We start from the raw sequence: 20,999 nt of genomic DNA, 5'->3' as shown, positions 1-20,999 counted from the left end.
GAGGTGATAGTTTGTACCCCCAAATGAAGAGATCAACTACTTCAGGCTCAATAAGCCCAAAACAGCCAAGTTCCTGCCTGCCTTGTTTGCAGCATTTAGCACATTTGTAAAGCCCAGAGATAACCTGGTCCCAGGAGAGGAGCAAGGGCCAAGCAGATTGCTCCGACTCTCACAGGAGTTCTTTAGCAGGGCTGGGTGGATACAGGTGGTCATGGAGCAGGACAGTTTGCCAGGTTCTGTCTGCCCTCCATGAGGTGTGACCATGAAGTGATGCCCACAGGTATTTGCACCTGTCAGGTGTGTGGCACATGCTTGCATTTCGTGGGTACAGGAGTGAAAAACATTGTCACAGGGCCTTGTGTCTCTGGAGCTTGGGCTTTTAACCTTTGCCATTCTGGGGCTGCTGTTTTGGTACAAAGGGCATCCTCAGCATGGGGACAGGTGGTGCTTTACCTCAGTAGGGCCCTTGTAACCCATTTGAAGCCAGAGTCACAGGAGGCTGAGATTTGAAAGCATCTTCTCCTCCACTCCCTCTGTGACTGTGCCATTACAACTGGATTTTGTTAGACAAAGATGCCTGTCAGAGTAGAGGGTACAGGCTGGTGAAGGGCTCCTCTCAGGTGCTCAATGCAGGACCAGAAACCATACTTGAAAGGGATGATTAATGGAAAAGAAGGTGCTCACTCAGGGACCATCTTGTTTCAGGATGCTGCTTTGCCTGAGGAACATGCTTTTAAAGTCAATGCTGCAGCTGTATAAACCTACAATGAGGCTTTCAATTTCAGCTTTTTTTTTACTCTCTTTTTTCTCTTTTTACAGAAGCTCCCATTGCCTTTACATTTATATATTTTGAAGAGAAAAACTGTCTACAGCTCTAGACTTTTTCCATCTGATTTTTTTATCTGTAAAAGGTAACATACAGCTAATCTCATCCCAGACACTTGTACATGAGAGGAATCAAGGTGAAGAAAGAATGCAATAACCTTTAGAGCAGTTTTATTTGTTGTACTTCTCAGATGATGCAGCAAGGTAATCACCACCATAACTTTCCACTGTGCTTAAACAGCTGTCATGTTTATTATAAAATAAATCCGCACTCTAAAAGTAACATCTAAACACAATTGGCTGCATTTTCTTTACTGGTGTACAAAGTTCTGCTTTAAAAGCTATATTTAATTGGATAGCATAACAATTTAAGCATACAACTATAATGACAATTTTAATACCAGTAATGTAAGCAGTATGCAACCCCCACAGCTTGTCTGTTTTAATAGCTAGTAGTATTTTAATAACTTGTGCTTGACTTGTGGTTAGCTAACTCCTCTAAAATCACTATAAAATAGAGCAATTTACAGCTTGAATATTTTCCTTGATTTTCCCATCTGCAGTGAATCTTTCCAGCTTTTTTAGTCATTTTGTTTTGCCTTATTCCCCTCTTATACTTTTTCCCCCTTTTAAACTTACAGGACTGTAAGCCTTGATTATTATTCTACACATCAAATGCCTCGATATGATTTAGCATACAGCTGAGAAAACCCAGTTCTGTAAACAGGCATAGTGTTATATACTCATAAACTCTAAAATTTTGCATCAGTCTTTCTGGGTAATAACTCACAAACCACCTTTTTTTTTTTTTCTTTAGTAAAGGTTTTAAAGTAGGTGGGCTAATTATCAAATTGATGTTGTTCACCTGAATCTCTTCTTATCAGTAATTTAAAATACTTGTTAGAAGAATTACCCTAAGAGTTTAACAAAAGCTAAGGGAGATATACAGAAAGTACACTAAAGCTAAAAGATAAGGTAAGCTTGCTGCAGGTGAATTAATTTAGTCTTTTTGTGAATTCCATCCTTGTCTGGCTTGAATTTTTAAAATGCTGACCAATCCACTGCTGAAACAGGATGCTATTAACTAAATTCCTGTGGGGCTCAGTTTGACATCTCAGACTGAACACACTTAAAAAACCATGGTTTTCATAAAAATATAAAAAGAAAGAAAATACATTACATCAGAAATAACTATTTTAAAATAGCTGTTTAACTGTTCTTTGAAAATACAATTTGTTTACCAGTTTAATGATAGTTTCAGTGCATAGAACCATATAATTCTAACTAACCAGCTGCTCACATTCCTTTACATGGTGCCTTGATTTAACTGTGATTTCACATTTATTGAAAGACTACAGTAGTATGCTGCTTCTCAAAACACAGCAAAAATATACATAAGACAGAGGTAAAAAAAAAAAAAGAGTTCAAAAAGTTAAAGATACTTGGTAACTCAATAACAATAGTACCTAAAGAATTTTTTTTTTACCCTGATCAATCCCGTGTCTACTTAGCTCCCTTGCTTGGCACACACATTTTGGGTGAGGGTTCTATTCCCCAATACTAGGCAGCTTTCAAAATATCTTTAGTTTTAAACCTGCACTGCTCTGGTTTTTCTTCTTTCCAGATTAAAGAAGAATTAGTTGTTTTAGGGATGAATTTGGGAATGCATTTCTTTACAATTTATTGATTAGCTCAGTTTGGAGATTTTGTTTTGTAACCTCTCTGTTGGCTGGTTGCTTAATTTCCAAAGCAGTGCTGTCATGGGGAGCTATGTTTACAGAGAAAAAAAGTCCTTTGGGAGAGAGAGAGAGACCTGATGGAGATGGAGTGCAGAGAGGCAGCCAGGAAAGGTTTATTCAACACTGACCTGTACTAAGCAGCTGGGATGTTGCATTCCTAGACAGGACCAGTTGTATTCATGGGTCAATAGAATGCTGCACCAGTAACCAATTGGCCTCACCAGCTTTCCAGGCCCCTTTAAGCAAACACCAATTTCACTGTAAGTGGTTTTCAGGACCACATAAGTTAACTCTGGCAGCCATGTGATGCTGAGCAGGCTTGGTAGAGGTTGCCTGAGCCTTCCTGCCTCCAGGCGGAGTGTTTCGGGGCATCAGTTCCTGGTGTGGCTGTGCTGGGTTGTCCTTCTTACACAGAAAGGCTGAGTAGTCTCTACTCTTGATACAGGGGATCAAAAAGCAACATGAATTTAGCAAACTTCATTTCTCAGGTTTCAGGTTTTTCATTTCTCATTTCAGAGAAACTTAGTTGATCTTTCCATTCATCAAAAGGATCATGGCAGGTGAATGAAACATTCAGGTGAATTATTCTGCAAATCGTCTTGCTTTCACATTTATGTTGTTTCTTTCTTTCCCTGACATTTCCTTCTGTTGACTATAATCTAGAGCCACCTTCCTTCATTTATTTCCATTACCTGATTAGTCTTTTCTTTCTTACAGATGGGGCATTTTCTCTCAAAGCTTGAGGCAGGAGTTGTAGCTCTAAGTGGATTGCACTTGCTGTCAGAGGAGGCTGCTGACTTCCAGAGGAGCTGTGCCTCCATATTACCTTCTCCGAGGTGTGTTTTGGGCTCAGTTCCTTGTGCCATTTTAGAGATTGAGTGGGGTTTCTTTGAAATTAGATGCAAAATATAATTCACTCAGCACACAGCTCCAGAAAAGATGCCTTTGGGAAAAAGCAGTCTTGGTGTTTTGCTTCTTTATTTCTCCTCAAATCCCAAACCACTTGGCTTGGCACTCACATAGTCAGCACAATAATCTATTCTCCCATCTGCAGGTATTTGCCATTTAGGCACCATTTAGTCAATACTCAGCACTCTCAAACCTTAGGGCCTGGCCTTCATGCTCGGCAAAGCTGCTCCCCAGAGGGAACCCATACCGATAGCTCTCCATGCCCTCAGCTGGTTTGGATTTTGTGGGGATGGAGTCATGCTGGTAGAGCAACGCTGACTTTATCATCCCAAAGTCTTCCTGAATCTTCATCCCTGAATAGACAGCACCTGAGGAGATGTTTTCTGCCACGTGGGTGTAGCTCTGGATGTTTTTCATGTCGCAGAGGTTGTCGCTGTACTTCAGCGCGGGTGGCTTGTAGGCCTGGTAGGACACCTTGGTGGTGGTGGTGATGACGGTCTGCAGCGGCGGGGCCATGGGAGCGGGGCTGGGGCTGTACCTGCAGGCACAGTCCCCACTGCAGTAAGTGTGGGGAGCACTTGTGGCCATCTGCCCGTAGTCACTCCGGTCTCCGCTGCCGGTTTTCCCCCACGCTGGTTTCAGTCCGTAATGTCTGCCAGGGTTGTCAAAGCCTTTGTCATGGGTGGTCACAGCGTTGTAGTGAGGCCCGTTCAGACTGAGGGGTTCTGCATCAATGGCAGGACTGGGCAGATCTTTGTAAAATGTTGGGTAAGGGCTTGAGCTTACAAAGGTAGGAACTCCAAACTCATAGCTGCATGGCACGGGCATGTAGATCCTTGGATTTGGGCATTTAGGGTATGGCGATAGCTGGTCCTCTTGGAAGCTGGCTGAGTCGTAAGGTGCCTTGTAGAGGTCTGTGTTCTGCAGTGAAGGGTAAGACTGGGCTGGAATTGAAAAATTGGTGTCTGTGAAGATACCAACTCTTTCTGGGCCATCCATGCAGTGAAAATTCTGTAGGTTATTGGTGTAACCACTGCTTTCAGGGTACCTTCCTGCCTGACAAGGAGAAGTAGATCTTTAAGATACAGGAATCAATACTGTCCACACACATATGTCTCAATACTTGTGCTATTGCTAGTTTCAGCCCCAAATTAACAGATGTTACTTTGTTATTAGCACATATTAATAGCATGATGTAAAGCTTTGTTTTGCCCTGGCATCCCCAGTATGTGCTTATCACATCTTTTTAATTGACAAAAGAAGTCTTCATTTATGTCACCTTTTTATTTCACTACTGACTTTGACTTACCTCTGAATTTAGAGATCTCTTTTTCTGGGAGTGGTGATAAGAGGACATTTGCTTCTTAGTTGCACTTCTTCTTGCCTCTGCCTCCAGTTTGCTTTCTGGCCGGGGATGGTCATGGACTCCTTTAGCCTAAATTAGGATTAACTGAGAATTAGGTGTGTACCTAGAACGGGTTAAGATTAGAGAAAATGCTCTAAGTAGCAGGAGGGGTACTCACAGCATGGTCTGTGGTTTGGCACAAGAAAAAAGGAAGGAGACACTAAACAAGGACAAATTCATTGTGAAAATAAACAAATACAATAAATAATGATTTGGATGTAGGTAGAAGGAAAAAGTGAGGGAGAAGTCAGTGAGAAATGCAGAGCGGATAAAGGAGCAAAAGTGCTACCTAAGTTTGTGACGTTGAGGAGTAGATAATTAGAACCAAGGGGAAAAAACAAAAAAGCCCCATAGTTAGGTTGGTTTTCTGCAGTCCAGTATCTCAGTTCTGCCTTATATAAACATAGATATATGTATAGTATAAGTAGGCTTTAAAGAGGTTTCATGCCACAAGACAAAAAACATCCTCCTAAAGCAATACAACTTCTTGAACAGGACCGAAAATTATATCCTGGAAAAACATCTGAAGATGCTCTGCTATTGAAACATCTGTGAGTATGCAGATCTACATAACTAAAGTTACATTGGCATGTGATGAAGTGATGGACACTACATTTCCTTACTCATTTGTCTGAACGGTGCTACATACAGTCCCTAATACAAGCTAAAAATTGCTTTGAAAACGCTGTCCTTTCTCAAGCAGAAATTAACTTCTAAGCAAGGATTTATCAACTTTTTTGATAGTCAAGTCTTCCAGTTTTGCATGTCTGTAAGGCAACACTTGAATAAGAATAATATAGGAGAGAATCTGGGAATATGGCCAGTTTTCTTCCATTTACTGACTGTAGAACAGAATTCACTGCTGTGTGAGTCAGGGGAAAAAATGATCCAGGAGAAAATGTAATCCCATGGAACAGAAACTTTTTCTTTCATTTTTGTTCCAATGTTGCTAGAAAAGAAAAATCAAGATGAAGTTTCAAATTTCAGCTAAGATTCTTATCTTTTTTCTGTCAAGATTTTAAATCCTTCAAAATTCAAAGACTACTTTCACATGAAGTAGAATTTTTATGTTTCAGCCATTGTGAATTAAGTAGGACCTTTTTTGTTCCTATTTATTTTAGTAGCAAATAAATATTTGGAAATAACATTAGAGAGATCCAGTTGTCATATGCACCAGGATGCAAGACAACCTTTTTGTTCATATTTGTGTTCTGTAAAGAGGAGAATTTTACCTATCGGTTTTATTGTTGTTAAAATTGAATATTGCCAACCCATAAGTACTGCTTTCAAAGAGGTAGCCAAGTGTTATTGTTTTATTTGTTCTTATGTTCATACTGAAGAGAAATTCAGTCATGGACTAGACCTCTGTCATGCTCATCATGGTCTGTGTTATATAAAAGGGGGGGGGGGAGGAAGAAATCTCTCCCTTTACAGGTATTTTTTAATACAGTGTGCATAAACATATACAGCTGCTTTCTACCTGGAAAAATATTGCTTTTCCATCAAGCCTCCAGAAGTTTGTGACTGGATAGCCGCTGTGTCCTCGGCAAGGAATCAGCTCCAGGGCAGAGTTACAGTTGGGGCAGGCTTTCTCTGTGAACAGACAGAAACTGCTGAAGAGATTGGTAAAGGACAAGGATGCTGCCTGAGAGTAAAGAGAGCTCAAGAGCAACATGATCAGACTTTTCCAAAATTCAGATTAACATGTATTGTTCAAGGAAACGCAATATAGACTACCAAGCATAGCTAAATGGTATGAACTAGAGCTGCCCGCTAGATGTATATGCTAATAATTTAAAGGATTTAAATCCATAGCCCCTTAAATATTTGCAAGCAGACATTGATGAAATTTGGAATTAATCAGTCATTGCAATTGTGCCTTAGCCTGCACACAAGTAAGAGTGACTCCAGCTCGGAAATCAAGCCCGGATGAAGGAAACGGGGTCCCTTGGGCACGGCAGCTCTCTCTGGGCGCCTCTCACTTTGTTGCTTCTGCCGAGCCTTGTCGCAGATGGCGGGGCGGAGCTGCAGCCTGGCCCCGCCGGGCAGGGCACAGCTCCGGGCGCACAGCACCACGCCCAGGCAGGACTTCTTGAGGATCTGGCAGTTGTGGTTGTTGGTGTTGCGCATGGCCCAGCCGCTGAGGTGCCGCTGCGCGTTCTTCTCCTCTCTCGAGTAGATGAGCCGCACGTAGCCATCGGGCCACTCCTGGAAGGCGTCGAAGTGCTTGGGCTCCTGCAGCGCCGCAGGTGGGGCGGCAGGGCAAGGCAGCAAGGAGAAGGGCAAGAGAACGTTATTAGTATATCACAACCTAATTTTTTGCCGTGTTGTAAGACACATTACACCAGGGGGAAAGCTTTTTCTATCACGAGAAAAGCAGCAGAAAAAGATATATTGAAATAATATCTTGTTCAGAAGTGCTCTCTAAGAGGGCTAGGATAGTTTGAGATTCCATATCTGAAGAGAAAGTCAAGATCCTTTCCTCTTTTGCATCATGACCCATTGTAGCACGGTCTGCTGATACGTATGCCTTTTATAGGGAAATTATTTACTGACCAGTGTACTATCAGTGTGCTCAGATAGGACACAAGCCACCCTGATCACGACTGCTATTAAGTTCTCCTTGTCGTGGGACAATGCAGCGGCAGGCAGGAAACTAGAAGTTTTAGCTATGGAATGGCCTTTCTAAAGTGCATCTAATATGATTTGAATAAGGCTTTCCCCAAAAAAGAGATAAAAATTTAGTCATTGCAAATATACTTCCAATATACGTATAGTGGCACAAACAGAAAACATTTCATTTTGGGATTTCACATCTTTCAGGAGTTCATTATGAAAATGTAATTACCAGAGGTATGAATGAAGATTATAAACTGCAAATATTTATAATGCAGTACATATTTAACATACGTATGTACCACATATGGGAGCAATCCCAGCAAAGAGAATGGAGCTACAAGCATTTACAGCATTAAGACATTCATGAAGACATAACAGCATGGGCTTTGTAAACTTAAATAAACTCTAAGATGAATAAAGTTGCAAATTAAAAAATGCATTTGGAACTCACAACTGGACAAAAGTGGAGTGCTCATTGGCATTAAAGTGTTGCATCAATAAACCAAAGAAATAATTAGATAACTTGGGTAATACTAGTAAACAGTCAATTCAAGCTGCAATTCAACATTTCTTGAATGAGGAGGAGGAGGGACAAGGAAATTGTGCAAATGGAGCCACGGGTTGTTCTAGGAGTTCATATCCAGGTAGGCAAAGCTGTGCATCGAATCCACACTTTTGTTATAAGTGACTTTATAAAGACTAAAAACAACTCAAAGTGAAAAGAGAAGTAAAGCAGACATAAAACAAAGCTTTGCTTAGAGCGAGGTTTGTTCTGCTGTTCCCCAGCTCCGGGTTAGATCTGGACGGAGACTTTCCCCGATCGCTACCTCCCCGCCCACCCGGTACCTGCGGCAGTTTGGGGTCGTTGATGTCCCAGGTGAGCTTCATGGCAGACAGCGGCCGTGGGTGGCGGCTCCCTCTTTTTTATGCCGTCGGGGCGTCGCCGAGGTGTGGGCGGAACGGCAGCACCATCACCGAGCCCCGCCACGGTCTTGGGTGCGGCAGGAGTTGCGCTGCCCCTCCGCGCCACAGGCGGGGTTCGCTACCCTCACCTGGAGGTGGGTGACGGGGGATGGATGTAGGGGTTGTGCACGAATCCACCCCGCAGCACTGGGGGCCGCGACCTCGGCAAATTTGAGCTGGGTTTGGAAGTCTGACCCGGCATCCGCGCGGCTCTGCCTCCCGCTCCCGCCGGTGGCCGGGGTGATGAGGAGGGGTAATGGGGTGCCCGTCTCTGCCCCGCCGGGATGCTCCTGATCTTGGGTTTGGAGCGTGGCTCGGAGCTGGCCGCAGCTTGTAAAGCCTGCGGAGGGAGGCAAAGGTGCTGAATAACCTGCTCTTTGGACGTAAACGAAATCGGTGTTACTTGGCGGGTTCCCCCTTCGCCCTGTGCTCTATAGCGCCTGGTTTAAAATGCAAAGTTGGTGTTGGTGCCATTGTATTGATAGGCGCATTTTAACTTATTGAACATTTACAGTTTTTTGTTACCTTTTTATTTTCGAAAGAAACGGCCGATGGGGTCTGAAGTTTGGAGCTTTTTGTTTGGTTGGCTTGGTTTCGTGAGCTTGTTTTTCTTTTTATTGTTTTTGTGGTTTATTTGTTTGTTTGGGATTTTTTTAGAGTGGGGGGAGATTATTGGAAGGAAGGAGGGAAACAGGTTTTTTTTTCTTTCTGTTTCACACACCAAAAATCAATCCACAACAGCCCAGAGACCGAGCCGTTGAACGCCGAGCGCTGCAATCACCGTTTAAACGATCCCACCTGTTGGCAATTATTTTTCTCATTCGCTCCCATCCTCTCTGATCCAAAATTTACTGATGCTAACCCTCAGCTGAGCACGATAAAGCCCACCCGGCAGCAGCACACGCCGGCTGCGGCATTCCTTGGTCGAGAGCAGCCCCTAGGGAAGCTCTGAGCTCCTCCTTTGCACCTCGGGGCTCGGCCGGGGCTCTGTCCGTGCTGCGGTACCGGGGTGCGAGGGGCCCGTCCCGCACAGCTGCGGCTTTTTAGGGCGGCTGCCAACCGGGCTGCTTGTGCTTTGTTTTCCCCCACTTCTGGGGCGTAGAGTGAGGGCTTGCTGAGGAAAGGAGAGGGCTCGGAGCTGTGGGAAAGGCTGGTGAGGGTCACTCTCCACCCTGGGCGCCGCTGTGCCCAGCGGCAGCAGCAACAGCGGGTCCCGGCCGCGGGGAGCGAGTGAGGCAGCCCCCGCGCCATGGCCCAGGTGAGCGGAGAGGGGACACCCCAGGGACTGCCCGCGGCCGCCAGAAACCCCGGGTTGAGAGATGTGGGGGCGTTTTGCAGTTTAGGTAATAATGAAGGAAAACCAGCGTTTTGGAAGCGAGGGGATGAGTAAATGCTCTTCAGCTTTGGGGCGGAAAAAGTCGTTTGGGTTTGTTTTGGTTGGTTGGGTTTTCTTTTTTGAGGGCGACGGGGGAAAGAAGATTTTTTTTTTTTTCCTGTGTTTTTCTCTTCCTTTTATTTTTATAGGAAGAAAGAAGTGAAGAACGAAATAGAGATGTGAGTGGCAAAATGGCAGACAGAGCAGGAGACTACGTAAGGATCTTTTAAATACGTCCTTATCTTTATCTTACAAATTGTTATTTTTTATATATATATATTTAAAGGTGCATTTCTTAAATGGATATAGCATAACCCAGAACTTTTTGTAATTTTATTTAAAGTGGGAAGTGCAGTAGTCCTCTTAATCTTTTCTTTAGTAAGTGGGAAGAAATTATTGTAATAGTTGGGGGCTTACAAACTGGCTATACTAAATTGCCTCTTTCCTTACTCGGTATCTCTGATGATTGTTCTGTTTCATGGGTTCTGTCTCTTTTGGACATTAAGACTGATGTTTCACTTTGGATGTAGTAGTAAAATGAAAGTAGAGAAACAAACAATATAAAACAAATAAACAGAAACTTGCAACTTTTAAAATAGCGTTACAAGTCATAATTAGTGTTGCTCCTGTTTCAATGCCTGCTTATTTTACTCACTAATTGTTTTCTTCCCTTCCCTCTACAGCTCGAGTCATTGCTCATTGATGCCTTTAAAGGGAAGGGCTTTCAAAAAATAGACGAACTGCTTCAAGAGAAGGAAGTAGAGCTTCCCCAGAAATACAGTGACTCTCTCTTTAACCAGCTGGACAAAGCACTGAGAAAGGCGAGTACCATAAATAATCTCAAATCTTTTAACAGCCAACTCACAGGGTAGCAGGCTAATGATGCATGGCATTCTGTGTTTCTGTAGGAGCTGGACAAGAATGAATTCAAGAATGTTTCATTGCTGCTGAAATGTATTCAGCTCTACCTTAAAAGTGATCTTCAAGAAGGGAAGAGCTTGTTTATTGAGCAAGGACTGGTAGCAAAGATGAGTACATACTGCATGCAATTTACTAATGTGATTTAAGGTTGTTTGCATCAGTAAAAGAACTCCAAGGAAGTGAAAACTAGAGGATGGCTTGTTGGCCGCACAGAAACAAAATATTTTTTAATAGATTTTAAAATATTTTTAGTATATTTAAAAATATACATAATGAACTGAGTGGGGAAAAATATTTACTGTTTTATTTCTTTTGGTATAGCAGCCAATTTCATGGCTCCATGTATTACCTGATTTAAAGGGTTGGGTTGTTTTGGGTTTTTTTAAAGTGATAGTAGAAGGAAAGCATTAAATTCTATAAGTCCCATTAGTGAAATGATCTAGACTTTCTAAATGCATTTTAAATGCTCCAGCAAAATACATTTTACTAAAATAAAATTTTAGTAATAGAATTGATGAGTACTTTGTGTTTTTATGCTTTTAAAAAGTGAGATTGTTTATGAAGGTCCCTCTCTAGTTATGTAGCAAACTTGATGCATTTAGTCTGCAATTGTGTTTTATCTTCTGGCACTATATTGATTTCAGCTGGTAATAGTTGTAGTAGCAGAAAGGCAATTGTGCTGAAGATGAGTAACACCTGGATCTAACACAGGTGCTAGGAAACAGCTAACACATGCTCTCTGTTAGCAAAGAGCTAACTGAGGAGCCTCAGTCCAAAATGTTGTATTCCTGCCTTGCAGTTATGTTTGTCAGGGACACAGTTGCTCACAATTCCTGTATGGAGATAAATTAATAATTTTTTTCCAGTCTGATCTCTGTACTTTCAGTGGAACATAGATTTCTAATTCACCATTTGTGTGTGATGTTATGCAATGTTTAAAACCATAAAGTATAAAAAAATATTTACATTGAAAAAGCTTGAAAAAATTTTACAGTATTTTGCTGTGAGTTGATGTCCTCTAGAAATGTCTACAGTAGTTTTGGTGCCACTAGCAGCATGCGTTGTGTCTGAGCATCACAAGTGGGTGCCTTGGACAAAAAAGGAGGATAAAAGGAGGGCTAGGGAGGGAGGGGGGAAATGGCACTTTTCATGTCCTCCTAGCGAAATTTGAACTCCTTAAAGCCATGTAGCTTTTGACACAGTACATGACTCTGAAGTTTAAAGAGTAACAAACTCTGTAAGGTTTCCTGCAGCCATATATAATTTAGAATGATTAATTCCTCTTCTCAGCTTTTAACTCTCTTTATTTTTTTAACTTTTACCTGGTATCTTGGTTTGAAAGAGCAAGAGTGTTTGTGACCATCATCGACCCAAATGAGAATAAATTTTTGATGTTACTGCTCGAAGACTTCTTTGATTCTGCATTGGTATGTTTGTTCTTTTAAGGGGACAGAAGGGTTGTCTTTATTGGATAAGATAGCTATTGTTCACAAACAATTCCCTGTTAGAAAAGAAATAATTGCATGGACTTGGTGCCCTCGGGCTGAGCCTGGGAAGCAGCCTAGATGGGAGTGGGTGGGCAGTGTCTAGGAGTGTGCTCCAGGCTGGGGTCTGGCTGAGATTTGACACACTTGGGAGAAGTGCTTTCTCATTTTCTAACTTGAAGTATTTGTTTTTGTAGAAAAATTTGCAAGAAATACTGATGCATTTTGTAAATAAAGGCTTGTGAGCCAAAGCTCTCTTTAAAACTCACAAGTTACTGACACTGAGCTGCACTTAACGTGCAAACATGTTTGCCAAGGTGGTCCTGGCAATTTGTTCCTACTCTGTTTGAAACAAGTTATTTAATTCTAAAGAATGATTTAACTAGCTTACAACTCTCATTTAGGTTTCAACTTTAAATATCCATGACTTTAAGGGTGTTAGAGGCCTAGTGATGTAGCACTTGTAATAGGAAGAATGCTTTTAAATTTTTTCCCCCAAGCTGTTTTCTCTCAGTCTTGTTGTCTGTAGCTTACTGGAACTGTGTCACTTCGTGTATCAGAATTCATATCAATACCTATGGCTCTATTCAGGAGCTCTGCTAAAAGATATTTGTGCAAAATCAAGCTTCCTTCTTTCTGTACTAACCACTCTGAAATTATAAAATACCCATTTATTTTCCCAAAAATGGAATTTATTTTGAATTATGTCTTCCTGCTACGTTTCTTCCACATACTTTCACTGTGGAGGATGAAGTGTTTTGTGTTACGGCATTATTTTTAATTTTCCTCAAGGGACTTTAACACCCTTCAGATACACATTGTGGTATCTAGTACTGTAGTGTATAATCATAAAATATGCTTTCACATTGGCCCACATAAAAATAAGAGAAGGATGTCACAATGATGTGGGTTTTCCAGGGAACAGGTAGGCACTGCACTCTCAAGTGCTGCTGAAATCCCTGGGGGAAGTGGGTGCTTGGCTACCTTTACCCTCCCTGCATCTTGTGTGATCAGGGTGACCATATGTGACATACCTGGATCAGGTGGCCTTTTCTGATGTGGGTGCACTGGTGTTTTAGATTATTCTGATGTGGGTATGTACTGGTTTATGTTATTTAGCATCTGAAAGTTGGGGGATAAGGAAGGCATGCATTAACAGCTTGACACTTTATGTACTGCTGTTCTTGGGTGGTGCTGTGCCAATGAAGGCTTCTTTTACTCTTTCCATCAGGTGATTGGCAAATGCAGTAATGAAGGTCAGTATTTTTTTTCCTTCCGTTCCTGAATATTGTGAATCTTGATCTCAGGAGTGTATTTCTTATTTCTGCTTGAACTCTATCACCTTTCTCTTTTCTCTTCAGCTTCCTACTTCTTCCTCTCTGCAATGTATTTTTTAAAAATTCTCTAGCTGATTTCTCTTCTGTTTATTTTCATTAACATTTATATTGGAGCCCAAAACTTTTGTCTGTTTCTCTTTGTTTTCTTGCTATGCACATGCTGAAAAAATCCGTTTCTGTTATCTTGTTTAAATGGTCAGCATCGAGCATTTCACTTGATCAGAGTAAGTGGCTTCTGAAAGGGGTTCAGTCTAGACAGTCTGTTCTTGCACATATCTTTGTTCTGGCTTCAGATATCATTCCCTTGCTGAAGGCAACCATCTTCACAGAATAATGTGGTAACTCCTTCAGCCTTCTGAACTCAATAGAGGGATGTCTGTCTGTCTCATTAATTTCAGCCGCAAAATTTTCTGCTGTGGCTGGTTTTATGAGGGGTGGAGAGGGGAGCAGGTGCTTTCAGAAAATATCTGTGACCAGTCATCCAGCCTCACAATCCATGTAAAAATGAAGCATTGCACTGTAGGTCAGGTAATGTGTGCTTATTTGTCATTGTACCCTATTCTAGTAGGAGCAGAGTGGCACAAGCATTTTCTGGTTAGTACTTTATTGGCTTGCTCTGTTGACTTTGACAAAACCTGTGTATTCAGGTTTTCTCTGGTGGCTAGTAATTAGCATCCCCTTTCTGTGCCTCTTTAAATAGTTACTCAGGTCAGAAGTTAGTGTATCTGGAGCAATTTTTTTTTAGATAGAAGTTACCAGTTCCTCTGTCTATCTAGGATTAGATGGTTGGAAGCTTTGTCTTAAAATGAATTTACAGCTGAGATGTTTTTATTCCTTCAACATAACAAACTGTTGTTGCTTCAACTATTTTTATATGGACACCACCCATTTCTAGCTTCACCTTTCAAATTATTTTTCTAGGGAAAAAAGAACTAGTGAATTTATTTTTGCCTGAACTAGGGCGCCTAGTGACAGAAGCAAATCTTTGCTGCGCTCTGCACCTGGAGGTAAGATTCTTACTAGGAGGAGAAAATTGCATATATTTGTGCAAAAGTTTGTGTAATTAGATGAAAATATGTGAAATTATATTATTGATTTATTTCCCTTCATTTTCTACCCCTTCTCTTGTGGGGGGTGAAAGGCCTTGAGGACCCTCAACTCTATACTTGACAATCTCCCACGGGAGGAGAGAAAGAAGTTCCCTCTCTCTGAGGAGATGTGCTCGCTCACGTAAGAGATTTTCCCCTCCGGTTTCTGTACCCCAATACCCCCTTCTCTGCATTAGGAGTTAGTTATTTCCATTTTAACTTGTGGCATTATGCTGTTTCAGGAAAGACCTTGCAAAAACTATACTGGAGGTTGGTGGTAAGTTCTCCAGCTTTACCTCATCTGCTTGTTTATTATAGATGAATTATAATTTAGGTTTTTGTCAAGAGTTGATTTTTAGGGAAGCAAGTAAAATGTGATTTAACAAAACATAAATTAAAAAAAGTTAAATACAGCAATGCATTAGCTCTTTCTGGTTGATATTAATAATGCATATTGACTAATCAGGCAGGCTAAACTGATTTATGTAGAAAAGTAATTAGATCAGCTTTATGTGTGTTTACAGAATATGCTGGCTGTTAGTCTTAAAAAAATTAAATTTGCTTTGTCATGATACGGACAAAATTTAGCTAACAAGGTTAATGGCCTCTTGAGTGAAGCCTTTTTTTGTTTACTCCTAGTAATAACACTTTCTAGAGTATTACCATGGTATATGGAATGTAGCCTAATTCTGGTGGGTTAGTGATGAGTCTCTGCTCTCATCTCCTTCCCAAGCACATCTCCCACTCATGTGTTGCGGTTTGCAGTGCTCCATATCTCTGTCTCACTGAGCTGGGAGAGCTGAGGATGCCTGAGCCAACACCTGGCTGTTAGCCTCCCCTGTTCTCCTAGGGGGAACTGAGGCTGGAGGATGGATGTGACTGTGCAGTGTAAAATGGCAGGAGTAGCAATGCTGTAAACCCTCTGATGTGCCAGAGGGATGATATTTATCCTGTGCTTATGATTACCCGGCAGATTATGACCTTCAGGTTGCCCTGTCAGAAGCACTTTGTAGGTTAATGATTAAAAAATGGAGGGATGACCTTGTTCACCACTGGTTTGAAGATAAGTATCTTGCTGAAGCTTTCAAAGAGATCAAGGATCGAGAATTTGAGACGGTGAGGGTCCTTATTTTGAAAACAACATACTTGACAAGTGTGTATAGGGGCTAGTTTTGGTTGAGTTAAGTCAGGGTGTCCTTGCACGAAGTTCCTACAAAACTGATTTTATAAATGCACAAAGTTATTTGTGAATGGCATGTTTTACCTTTTTTTTTTCTTATTAATATGGTAAATATTAAATGAGACATTGTTAAAATATCTCCTACTTTTAAGTTATTTTACCTATAAAAAGTAAAATAAAAAATATAAATAATGCATAAATAAGTTAATTTACAGGGTTTATATTTGAGTTCTTACTGGTCTTAAGTTGAATCTAACCTTTTGCAGTAAATTGAGAGTTTTTTCCCAGTGGTCTTTGGTGTTCCACAGCTTAAAGCTTTTAACTGGGCAGTAGGGGTTACACAGCAAATATTATTCTACACAATAGAATAACTTTGCAAAGGAGAAATAGCCTGATTTAAAAAAAATGTGTCATTTGTCTTGAAGGACTGCAGAAAATTTCTTAATCTCCTAAACGAAAGGCTTGGAGATAAAAGAAGGTAAGCTGGGAACAAACAGAATAAATTGGTGCCATCATCACTGCAGAGGGAATAAATGGAATTATGAAAGGGGTTGGCTTAAACATACAAAATTATTTTACATCACATGTAAAATTAAGCCTTTTTTTAAGAAGGAAATTTTATGGATTTTTATGGTGATTCTTTTGAAAGCAAAATCAATTAAGATAACACACCACTACTAAAATACTATATTCTTTAGCTTATCCAAGCTTAATTTACCTCTAGAAAATTTGAAATGATTCTTTGAACAATGAGCATGGTTACTAATCTTATTAAAAATAAAGTAATTTGAAGTCAGACTCTAATGTTGAATACATCATATGAGGTCTGCTTCTCTTCCAGGGTCTACTCATTTCCTTGCATATCTGCTTTTGCTGACATGAATGAGGTAATAGTTCTTAAAGCTCTGGCACCTTCCTTACAGTGTTTTATGGCTGCTGAAATATTGCCTTCTGTGGTAAATTTCTGACGGTTTGTTTTCCCTGCCTCTTTTTCATTGAAGAGCTCAGTTCTTGGAGCGTAGGGTGTAACCTTCTGCTCTAGCTGGAAATTTTGCTTGTTTGTCACTTAGCTCCCAACTTAATGCTGCTGACTTTGCTGTTGTATCAGCCAAGTGATAGAGGCAATGCTTCTCTTCATGGTGATGACAGAAGAGAGTTCTAAAAGGGAACAGGAGGGCAGGACAACACTGAGTCCTCTGGCAGAGCTGTTTCCAGACTGCCAGAAAACAAGATCAGCCTGATGCCTCTGGAGAAGAGTTGCAGATCCTGCAGTTTGCTTCACTGGTTTGCTGTTGAATAAACTGTGGCACCATTCCTGACAGTCATATTGAATCAAACCCATGTAGATGGAAGCTGATTCCACAGTTTGTGCTTATTTCAAGTGCTCAGAAACAGAGCTTCCACAGCTTCTTTCCTGGTGCAATCATGGGAGCATTTGTGCATTTCTGCTCTCCTGGCTGACGCAGAGGCACATCTGACAGGGGTGTGGTTGGGTGAGCAGTGGGCTGGCACCTCACAGCGTGATCTGAACTCTTGTTTCTGTAAGCTGTATGGATGTTTATGTAGGGTAATGCCTTCCAGTTTGCTCTCACTAAAGAAAACGTGACTGATACAGCAGCTGTGGGGCTTTTAGGGCAACAGCAGTGCTGCTTTTCCTCCCCAGGCGAAGAAGCCATCGGATGAGAAACTGGAGGAGTTTTGGATTGACTTCAATGTTGGCAGCCAGAGTGTGACTTTCTATGTGGATTGTGATGAGGTAACAGCAAAGCCCAGGGGGCCTTGGGCTAGCCTAGCCAGTGGGCACTCCCTCAGCCCTTTTGACACGATGCCTTTGCTTTTCAAAGGGAGCTCTTTGGGACTCCGTGAGGCTGTCAAAAGAAAATATTAACACTTATAGTGTGAAGGGTAAGATTTTTCCCAACATTATCCTGTTTGGCTGGGGGTCCATGAGACACACGGAGGACACCTGAAATCCCACCACCACCAAGGTGTTCCTGCCTGTTCTCCTCCCTCTCTGTCTTGTCCTTTGGTCATCCTGCACTAGCTCTGCTTGTTGGACAGAGTGTGGGCCCATTCTGCACAATAACCCCCTTCCCTACCCAAACAGGACACCTTGAGGTGTTGGTGTCCTGGGGAACAGCATAACCAAGACTCAAAGGGAAAGAAATGAGCAAACAGAGTAACTGGAAATACACAGGCAAGATGTAAAAGGCTGTTTTTAAAATCCCAAACAATTACTCAGACATCTTGGGATTAACAGAAAAATGTCTTGATCTAAAATAAATGTAATTGATTGTTTGTTTTGGTTTTTTTTAATGCAGAGAAGGATAGAAAAAAGATTGTTAGAATTTTTATGAAGATACCCACCGCTATTAACAAAACAGAAGCAATAAAATTCAAACTGGTTTTCAGTGATGAGCTTGAAATATTAGCTGTACTTAGAAAAGTCCTGGGAGATGAAAAACTGATGGTAAGTTCTAATGTTTTTTTTTTTCTTAACTATATTTTACACTGGACAAAACCATTCAGGATTGTGGGATTTGTGTTTTGTGGTTTCTTTATTTGCTCTGTGTCTCTTTACTATATATTTGCCTTCCCACTGTGCAATTATGATACTCTACATAGAGAAATTAGATGTTTTAGGAAAGAAGTTTCAAGATATTCAAACTTATGGTTTAAAAGCTGGCAGGTTAAAGTTATTTTTTAATTAATTCCTTGTGTTATAACTTTTCCTGAATTTCTGAAGTAGAAAACAAAGCCTATGGCATTTAATTACATAACTTAAGTATGGACATGCTTTTATATTTAAGTGTTACATTGCACAGGATGAGCAAATTGTTACACAAAAACCTGGAATTGTGTTGAAAAATACAACTGACTTTGTAGACAGGAGTTCAAGACAAAGAATACTACTTTTAAACCTCAAGGTTTTTCATTAGCTAATGTCAAAACATAAATTGGTGTGATTTTTTTTCTTTTTTCCCCCAAGTGTTAATATAGTTAATTTTTGATTTGTAATTCATTCACAGTCTGTGATGTTTGCAGAAAAGCTTACATGACAGTAAATAAGCATAATATAGTGGCTGTCATTTGCCCTTAAAGGAGCTACGATCTTTCCACATGATCAACTCAATCAGTATCCACTGATTTGTTGCTGGCAATTAGCAGCTGTTAGTTTTGTGTTAAGTAGCTGACTTTACTAGATCAAGACTACCCTTTGTAAGACCACTTTCACATGAGATTATTTCATACCAACAGATATTTGAGTCTGAAGACGAGATTGTCCATTCTGGGAAGGAAGCCATGCAGAATGAAGCAGGTGATTTTTTTTTTTTTGGTGTTTTTTCTTTAAATCTAAATATCTGTTTTCATATTATCATTTTCACTTGTTGTCCACAGCTTACAGTTACCTTCACTTAAAATAAGGAAAAAGAAAAAAAACCAAAATCAACCCTACAACAAAAGCCACGCCCAAGCTCAGTCTTGTTCTGTTCCTGCCTTGTTAGCTTGGTAGCTCTGCTTGTGGCAGCTGCTGAGTCCCCCTAGCCCAGGGAGCGAGGGGTGGGCACCATGGCCATGCGCTGCTGGGGTTGCACGAGCAGGGAATGCTGATGGAGGCAGGATCTGTGTGCTGGCAGGTGGTCTGCCAAGGCACATTTCAGCGGCTGGCTGACCCCTGGTGTGCAGAAATGATTCTCCATCTGCAGGTGTGGTGGGATGCACCCTCCTGTCCTCCCCTCTGGCCTGCCTGATGCCTGGTTTCTGGTTTGGCCATGCCATGGGGTGGCCTCTGGCCTCCTGAAAGCACAGGTTCTCTGATGGGCCAGTGCTTGCACCTTGGCACTCAACAAGCTCTCCTCTGTACAGTGCACATGGGGGGGCAGCCTCCACTGAAGCTTCCTGCAGGGAGGCAACTTCTGGTTTTTCTGAACAAGGTGATGTTCAGTGCATGATGTGCTCCAGTCCCCTGTCCCCAAGTGCAGTGGATGATGCCTTGGAGGTGCCTGGAGCTGTCCTGGAAGAACAGCTGGGGGAGCAGAAGTGCTGCAATCTCTATTTGTGGGTAGAGGTGAGCAACAGCCCAGCTCCTCTGCAGGAGGTGACCTGCTGCTGTAAATACCTTGTGCTGCAGGGCTGTACCTGTGTGTGCCCCAGCTACAAAAGTAGCTGCCTTAAGGCAGAACAGGCCCTTAGCTGCACCTGGAATAGCATTTATTTCCATATTCTCACCACCCTACAGCCAATGCTTTGTGTTTCCTTGAACTGGGCACATTAAGCTTTCCATCATCAAATGGTGGTGTTCCTGTGCTGCTGCTAGTGAGAATCTTCTGCAAGGCACCCTCTTCCAGGATAATTTGACAGAGTTTTATTATGTTCTAAATTCAGGAGTTGTTGAGGTAACTTGGAGCCTGAAGTACAGATTTCTGTCTGACCCAAAGGAAGGTCTAAGCGCAGCACTTCCCAAGAAAAAGAGAGAGTAACTCCTTTCTTTCCTTCTCACGAAATTCTTCTGTAAATCCCCACAAACTGTAGGTCACAGCCTTAAGGAAAAGCTGCTTATAGCAAAAAAGCAGGAGGTGTGTATGGTCAAAATTGGTGTTAAACAGGGAAAAGCTTCCTTAGCTCAACTTTGGTATCAAATTTTTTGGAAGGTGTGTTTGTTTTTTTTTTTTTTTCTGTATGGTGATCTTTTAACTTTGAAGGCTGGGATTTGCTCTTGCTCCAAAACTGGTTGTATTTCAGGTTTTAGAGTGATTACATTTTGTGCAGATCCTTTCTTAGTGTAACTTGACAGATATTTCCATGTCTTCTAAGGGTGTGAAATCACAGCTCTTCCTACTGCTATCACCCACTGTCTTGTAAACAAGTGAAATTTGAAGAGCTCTTAGGATAGCTGTCACATTCTTTCTGTTAGAATATTAAAAAGAAATTTTAATTTTTTAATTTCTTCTAAGTTCCTGTGCATTTCAGATTTCTCCATACTTGAAAGAGCCACTTCCACCTCTAAATGTCTGGGGCAGTAACTTCTTCAGTAGTCCTTCCCATTTTCCTCCAGTTACAGCCTATAAAAAGCTAGAATGGAAGTCCTCCAGCTTGTGGAGATGCAGATGAGCTAGGAGTTCTTTTATCAGTGCCCACCATGGAGCACAGAGA

General features: G+C 41.4%; 2 protein-coding genes and 1 long non-coding RNA gene across 8 annotated transcripts in view; 2 read left to right on the top strand and 1 right to left on the bottom strand.

Annotated features, from left to right (window-relative positions):
* Positions 1–1,041: 1,041 nt before the first annotated feature.
* GCM2 (glial cells missing transcription factor 2) lies at positions 1,042–9,538 on the bottom strand. The gene is made up of 5 exons (XM_064705285.1): positions 8,344–9,538; positions 6,861–7,113; positions 6,359–6,471; positions 4,783–4,908; positions 1,042–4,529 (listed from the first exon to the last, which is right to left on the bottom strand). The coding sequence occupies exons 1-5, from the start codon at positions 8,383–8,385 to the stop codon at positions 3,645–3,647; spliced, it is 1,419 nt and encodes a 472-aa protein (XP_064561355.1). The 5' UTR covers positions 8,386–9,538; the 3' UTR covers positions 1,042–3,644.
* LOC135444107 (uncharacterized) lies at positions 3,280–8,043 on the top strand. Its single transcript, XR_010439163.1, has 3 exons — positions 3,280–3,400; positions 5,374–5,429; positions 6,386–8,043. It is a non-coding gene; the product is annotated as an uncharacterized LOC135444107 (long non-coding RNA).
* SYCP2L (synaptonemal complex protein 2 like) overlaps positions 8,415–20,999 on the top strand; it is a 29,027-nt gene continuing 16,442 nt past the window's right edge. For 2 of the 6 annotated variants that reach the window (XM_064705280.1, XM_064705279.1), the window contains exons 1-16: positions 8,415–8,555; positions 9,985–10,050; positions 10,519–10,656; positions 10,744–10,863; positions 12,079–12,183; positions 13,472–13,496; positions 14,499–14,584; positions 14,719–14,807; positions 14,908–14,942; positions 15,639–15,781; positions 16,271–16,323; positions 16,687–16,732; positions 17,509–17,601; positions 17,690–17,750; positions 18,167–18,315; positions 19,104–19,164. In XM_064705280.1, the coding sequence (XP_064561350.1) occupies positions 8,424–8,555; positions 9,985–10,050; positions 10,519–10,656; positions 10,744–10,863; positions 12,079–12,183; positions 13,472–13,496; positions 14,499–14,584; positions 14,719–14,807; positions 14,908–14,942; positions 15,639–15,781; positions 16,271–16,323; positions 16,687–16,732; positions 17,509–17,601; positions 17,690–17,750; positions 18,167–18,315; positions 19,104–19,164 (1,402 nt within the window). In that variant the 5' untranslated portion in view covers positions 8,415–8,423. Of the gene's footprint in view, positions 8,556–8,691; positions 8,819–9,280; positions 9,804–9,984; positions 10,051–10,518; positions 10,657–10,743; positions 10,864–12,078; positions 12,184–13,471; positions 13,497–14,498; positions 14,585–14,718; positions 14,808–14,907; positions 14,943–15,638; positions 15,782–16,270; positions 16,324–16,686; positions 16,733–17,508; positions 17,602–17,689; positions 17,751–18,166; positions 18,316–19,103; positions 19,165–20,999 lie in introns of those variants that run through there. The other 4 variants (XM_064705281.1, XM_064705283.1, XM_064705284.1 and 1 more) reach the window with 4 other exon arrangements.

The sequence above is a fragment of the Zonotrichia leucophrys genome, chromosome 2 (genome assembly GCF_028769735.1).
Source record: "Zonotrichia leucophrys gambelii isolate GWCS_2022_RI chromosome 2, RI_Zleu_2.0, whole genome shotgun sequence".
In the NCBI taxonomy this organism is placed as follows: domain Eukaryota; kingdom Metazoa; phylum Chordata; class Aves; order Passeriformes; family Passerellidae; genus Zonotrichia; species Zonotrichia leucophrys.
The sequence above is the reverse complement of the archived record's forward strand: the minus strand, read 5'-3'. Positions and strand labels throughout refer to the sequence as shown.